Source organism: Convolutriloba macropyga, unplaced genomic scaffold (genome assembly GCF_964194025.1).
Source record: "Convolutriloba macropyga unplaced genomic scaffold, txConMacr16.3 SCAFFOLD_5074, whole genome shotgun sequence".
NCBI classification, from domain to species: Eukaryota; Metazoa; Xenacoelomorpha; order Acoela; family Convolutidae; genus Convolutriloba; species Convolutriloba macropyga.
In genome coordinates this window covers 9,083-15,374 of record NW_027453002.1, presented here as the reverse complement: position 1 = coordinate 15,374, position 6,292 = coordinate 9,083, and the positions used below count along the sequence as shown (strand labels likewise).

General features: G+C 54.4%; 2 protein-coding genes across 2 annotated transcripts; one reads left to right on the top strand and one right to left on the bottom strand.

Moving 5' to 3' along the window:
- The first annotated feature begins 279 nt into the window (after positions 1 to 279).
- LOC142357973 (hydroxypyruvate reductase-like) lies at positions 280 to 1,574 on the top strand. The gene is made up of 2 exons (XM_075409455.1): positions 280 to 480; positions 732 to 1,574. The coding sequence occupies exons 1-2, from the start codon at positions 280 to 282 to the stop codon at positions 1,572 to 1,574; spliced, it is 1,044 nt and encodes a 347-aa protein (XP_075265570.1).
- Positions 1,575 to 1,733: 159 nt separating this feature from the next.
- LOC142357972 (uncharacterized) lies at positions 1,734 to 5,479 on the bottom strand. Its single transcript, XM_075409454.1, has 6 exons — positions 5,332 to 5,479; positions 3,653 to 3,855; positions 3,404 to 3,573; positions 3,110 to 3,158; positions 2,699 to 2,778; positions 1,734 to 2,563 (listed from the first exon to the last, which is right to left on the bottom strand). The coding sequence occupies exons 1-6, from the start codon at positions 5,477 to 5,479 to the stop codon at positions 1,861 to 1,863; spliced, it is 1,353 nt and encodes a 450-aa protein (XP_075265569.1). The 3' UTR covers positions 1,734 to 1,860.
- Between the last annotated feature and the right edge of the window lie 813 nt (positions 5,480 to 6,292).

The following is a 6,292-nucleotide window of genomic DNA, read 5'->3' as shown; positions in this document are numbered from 1 at the left end:
CCTAAGTTGTACGTTGTAATTCAATTTTATCTATCCATCGCGCTATCTATCGCGCTATCTACTAAGGATATCTATTGTATCGCGCTATTTTATCTATCCTTATCGCCAAGGTGTCACTGATTGGCGCCTGCATAGCGCCACTGCACACCACTGTAGCTACATTGAAATACATATGCGAGTTCTTCCCCTTGTTCCGTGTTCCACATCGATCACACCGTAAACTAAGCTTCTAATCAGGCTCCACATACTGTTGCAAACGAGAAATTGCTATCTGCCGCGATGGCTGCCGCTAAGGTGAAGATCGCCGTCCTAAACGAAGGCAAACTGAACTTCGACAAGCAGCTGAGTATGGCAGCCCTGACAGCATTCGCAGACGTTGTCAACTTTGACGACACTGATCCCGATCAGGTGAATCTAGACATCGCCCATCATCAGCAAGCATTGGCATGTGCTTCTGCGTTTCTCTACTGCAGCTCTCAGGCAAACTATTCCAGTTGTGAGCTATCCTAAGCACCGTTCCCTTCATCTGCGGGAAGTCGATCCATGTGCCATGGGATTGGCCTTTGCTTCATGCACAGGACAATTCTGTGGGACTACCCAGCATTCGTGAAAGGCTGCTGGAGAGATGCTAGATAGCTTCAGCCACCTGAGCTTTGCTGCAGGGCAATGTGCCTGCCATGCCCGGGGAAGATAGATTAACGCGAGTCTGTTCTCATGGCAAACACTTGCAGGTTGTGGAGCGTGCAGCAGGAATGGAAGTTCTCATCACGAAAGAAATGCCGGTTCCTGGGTCAGTAGTTGAGAGCTTGCCTGCTTCTGTTCGGCTGATATGCGAGGCGGGCACAGGTTACAACAACATTGACATTGCCGCTGCCAGGAAGAAAGGCATCACCGTGTGCAATGTGCCGTCGTACAGCACAGAGGCCGTGGCCCACATGGTGATCACGTTCGTGCTGAATCTCAGCTGCTCCATGCAGCAGCAGCAACGCAAGCTTGCATCCGGCGACAAGCTCGGATGGCGTTCCTTGGGCAGTTTGCCACACTTTGAGATCGGGGGCAAGACACTTGGACTCATTGGAGGCCGCGGGGCAATTGGGACAGCAGTGTCGAAAGTGGCGGTCGCGCTGGGGATGGACGTTCTCATTTCGTCTCGTGGGCCGGCTCAAGCTACGGAGACTGGAGCGAAAATCGTGGATTTGGACCAACTGCTGACACAGTCCGACTTTGTTTCCATTCATTGCCCGCTGAATGAGAACACCAGGCATTTGATTGGCACCGCTCAGCTTGGACAGATGAAGCCCACAGCGTACATCATCAACACTGCGAGGGGTGCCATCATCAACGAGATGGAGCTGGTGAAAGCTCTGCAGGATGGTGTGATTGCAGGTGCAGCCTTGGATGTGCAGCAGGTTGAGCCTCTCCCGGTGGACAGCCCTTTGTTTGGCCTCGATAACGTCATCCTTACGCCCCACATTGGCTGGCAGCGCATAGAGTCCCGGCAAAGGCTTCTTGACACCACCGCGAACAACGTCACGGCCTTTCTGGACAACAAACCTGTCAATTGTGTCAATTAGAATTACAGCACCTCAGTTTCTACTAGCAGCAGCACAGGTTCCTGCAAAGAGATGCAACCAAGTTTCCTGACCGAGAAAGCTCCCTGTACTTCCGGTGTATATTACGGTCCAACACGGGATGGCATGAACGGGGCATTGAACATCTATGCCTGCCTCCGTCGCTCCAGCCACTTTCTCGCGTGCATGAGTGGTTGCAGATTACGTTCACCGGGTGCCTACAGGGTGCGCTGCTGCAGCGACTCGGAAATCACCGACGCCGGCAACCCAGGGGGATGTCTAAAGTGGGTTATGCATTCATGAGGGCTACCCGCTTTGCGAGGTGATGCACCTCGACATGCCGGCACCCGCTGCGCTTCTGCCATGCCAACCTCAATCTGCTCCGTATCTTGTCAGCTGAGGTGCCGTCGCCCTTCTGCTGGGCGGCTCCGAGTTTTTCCCTCAGCGCCGCTGCTACTTTGCTGCTCCTGACATGCTCGGCAAATATTGCGCCTGCGCCACTCACAACTTGGACGTGGTCCAGCGTGAACTCATCTCCCGACCGCTGCACCCCGGCTGCAAACCTCAGAGAATCGCTGACAAGGGTTTCTGCGAAGGGGGAAGCGCATAGCAATGTCTGGAAATATCCTTCGGACGGGGATGGTACATTGGCGTAGAAACCAAAGATACGCCTTGGGACCCCGTCGGTGGAAGTCACCACATAGGTGCAAAAGTCTCGGTCCAGCAGCATCCCAGCCCGGCCATCATACGGCGTGAAGAGGGTCGGGTACCGTCGCCGGAAGGTGGAGTTCTGTGGAGTTGAAAAGTCCGAGTCGTGCCGAAAGATTGCATCATCCACAACGACGTGTGTTGTGCGGTGAAGAATTGTGCGGAATCGGCTGGCATGGAGCACCTCCACAAAATTCGATCCGGCCGGGACTTCGCTAAGCATCTGTACCAGGTCTGCGGCGGCGGCAAGTGGATAGTCTGTGGCAGCGAGGTTGATGAAGTACCTGAGGCATACAAACAAGCTTGAATGATTGAGGGGTGGCGCTGGTCTGCCTGCACATCGGTGGAACGACGGACACGAAGAATTCGTCTGTGTATTTCAGGGTCGTTCTTTGCATAACAGCCAGGAGTGAGAATACCTCCAGTCACAGTAGTGCCGAACAAATGTCTCCATGCAGCGCAGAGTGACATCCAATGCAGTGACTCCGCCATGCGATACCTGGTGACATAGGCATTTCATATCCACAGTGGGCGTCAGGATTGCAGTTTCCACACCTGCAACTGGCCCAGCGTGCATGCGCTGGAGCAGCAACACGCTAGATGCTGATCTACCAGCGTGCCCCGAGATTCCATGCGACGGCCCGACCAGACATGTATGGCAATTCCTCAGGGTCATGCCCTCACAGAACGGGGGTAAGGACCGACTGACGTAAACTGGCCCAGTCGAAACCATCAGAGTGTCCATGGAGAGTGGGATGGACAAGTGGTGTCAGGGCAGCACGCAGGCTGGGGAGAGCGCACATTGGGGGGGGGGGGGGGGGGGGGGGTACCTGGGACGGCACCAAAATATCCAACGTCGAGAAGAAGGATCTGTTGCGCCTGCAGCAAAGTCAGCACAGTTGGCATCTCCGTGATGGCAGCACTGTGTGTGAAATGAGAGAAGGCAGCGACTGGTAGGCATAGCATGGCGATTCGGCATGGGTTTGGCTTTGACGGGAGAGCGTGACATGTGCAGTGTCCTGTGCAATCAGGGGCTAATTGTGATGCCAGTTAATGGTGTGAGGTATGTTGTGTTTGTTGGAGGTGTCCACATGCCCGAGATAGGTTGTGCCGGTGCAACCCACCTAATCAGCCTTCTCAAGCCAAGGTGCTCTGCCTCTGAGGCGTTCTTCGCAAGGTGTACCAAAACTGCTATCTCTGGATGGTGAAGCGCTTCAAGCAGATTCCCTATCCCATCGAGCTGCCCAGCAGAGGCGTGAATGGCCACGGCCAGCTGCGGAGCACTGCGGCCATCCTGCAAATTCACGAGCAACAGTATGAAGACATTTCTCTATTCTGGGCTACCGCTGTCACAAACAATGTAGGTGATTCACCTGTCTACATGGATTTGCCTGTGATACGAGGTCAGCTACTGACTGGCTCTGACTGGACTTCTGAATGGTTGAGTTGGCATTCTGGCGCCCAAGAAGAGCATGCACATGCTGTTCAACTGCTGAGAGTCCTTGGAGGACCTTCTCTTGGGATCGTCTCTGCCCGTTGCTGTCTGAGTATGGGGATGGTAGTTCGCTCCATACGCCTAGCAAATAAAACAAACCTCCAAGGACAGCTATCGAGATGTATTTCCAGGCAGCTCTTCGGGGCGGTATCTTCTGCCCATGAATTGACGGTGTAGAAATGCTGTTGATATGGTAATCATGATCCTTTGCAGATGACCCGGGGGGATCTCGCTCAGGTGAAAGCAACAGGTCCCCCCCCTGCCCCGTCCGGCTGACTCTATGATGGACCCGTTGCATCGCTGACAGGGAACATTCAGAAGCGACAAGTCAGCAGCCTTCCTCGTGTTCCCAGCGCTGGGCTTCCTGTACAGTCCCAGGACCGCCCGAACATAGATAGATAGATAGATAGATAGATAAACCGCCCGAACATACAGAGCCTGGAGGACAAAGCTGGACTCCAAAGTGAGCAGACGTTCACTTGTTTGTGGGTGTTGAGTGTTGACTCGCACTCGCAGAGCTAAAGCTGATGCAAGTATTCTGTAATACAGTCAGCTCACACAGCTCCGGAATGAACGGCCGGATCGATCAAGTCTGACCAGTCACGCGGTACGTTACGAAAACCACCTGGCTGGCCTGGGCCTGGCGCCAGTCGCGATCATGTGAGAGATCGATTGCATGGACAACATGCATGAGTCATGAGACATGACGGCCGGTGCTTTTTTTGACCTTCCTCCCCGGGGGTGAAAAAAAATGACGGCCGGTGCTCGTACGGGTCGCGAGAGTCCGATCGATAAATTTTTATCGTACCTGGCGTACTCGTACTCTTACATACCACGCAGGCAGTCCCAGCAGGAGGAAGTCCCAGGCTCACCGGCACGGGTCCCCGGCCTGCTACACGTACTTACGGGTAATAAGGTACCTACCTACCCTGTAATCAACCTCTCACCTACCCTGTAGGAGATACCTTACTTACGGGTAAGGACTCAGGTACCGAACCGCCCGCCCTGACCGGGCCGACCAACGCGAACTGTAAGGATCTAGCCCTTCGAGTCAGAACTCGGACGGGCCGGGTCAGATCGAACCGAGCGATCAAGCGATCAGCGCAGCGAACAAGAGCACCTTGACTCGGACTCAAGCTGCGGCCAGTTACCGTGACGGCATAGCTCATCATATTATCGCTGCAGCCGAATCACGGGCTGGAAAGGCGCACGGGTACTGTGACAGCAATAAGAGGATGTAACTATAGAGTCTGACTTTATCCGCACTTGGGAGGTACCTTGCATAATATCGCGAAGCAGCACCGGAACGTACGCCGCCCGGTTCCCTCGGAGGGCATTTCCTGCGATGCCGTCCCCAGCATAACCCCGGTGTGCCTACGTGCGCTGGTACTCCAGGCGAAGATCACTCAGGGCTCGGCTCATGGCGCGGGCTCTCAATCTGAAGCTGCTGGTCAACTGCAACTGTATGTCCCGTTGCCCTTGCCAGTGAGCAGGGCTAACTTCTATGTTGGCAAATGTATATATGTCGTATGGAGCAACAGCCCTGGTGGTTCACACCTCTGTTGGACATGGGCTTCGGGTGCACCTTTGCAATAAAACCATTCTCGCAGGGGCTTCCATTCTGCCGATAAGGAGGCGTTTGACAAGAAGCAATGGCCCTACTGCCATGCAGGCTTCTGTATGTGGTGAGGCTGGTGGATACCATTCATTCCAGGCGCATCCTGGGTGGCACCAATGAAAGGTCACGCGCTTGCGTCTCCAGCGGGTAAAGCCGTGCCAGTTAAGGCTCCGCCTTACAGTAGATTATATAGCCTCCTGCAGGTCCTGGGAGCAGTGTCGTTCTTCGCAGTCTGCTTTATCTCTGGGAAGACACAGACCATGATGAGCAATTCACTAGCAAGGAATGTCAACAACCATATGGTGCGGCGCCTTGAAGGGGTCAGTGAGGACCTACGGCGAATGACTGCTGTCACCGATCAGTCAAGTAATGAGGTACAGTTGAGACAGGTCAGTCCCTGCAACCCTGCCCCGTGCCCCTATAGTGATTCCCCACGCATTGTGCGAGCCCTGCTGAAACAGCACACTCCACAGGGCGAGCTGGGCCCAGTTGCCGTGGTCAGCATACAGGCTTCGGAAGGGACCATGGAAATATTGGAGCGCCTGCTGGGTACCCTTGAACACCCACAAATAGGTGCCATTATACATCTGGATGAGAAGGCCAGGCACAAGGACCATGAACGGCTACAGGAGATGGTGCTACGATTCCGGTATGCGGGATGGGCCTTAAACTGCCTCACTCCTGATTGTCACTGCATGCTTTTGCTGAGGTTGAGCGACTCCCCTTCATGAGTTGCATATCTTTTTGGTGTGTGGAAGCTCAGCCTTGCGGTCTAACACTATCCAGTCGTCCAGGCAGCACCCCGCCCCATTTTTCACATTATCGATCCTGGATCCAAGTCAAACGGTGAGGCCATACCCCACATGCCAGCAACAAGTTACGCCTTTCCAGGCCCTCTTC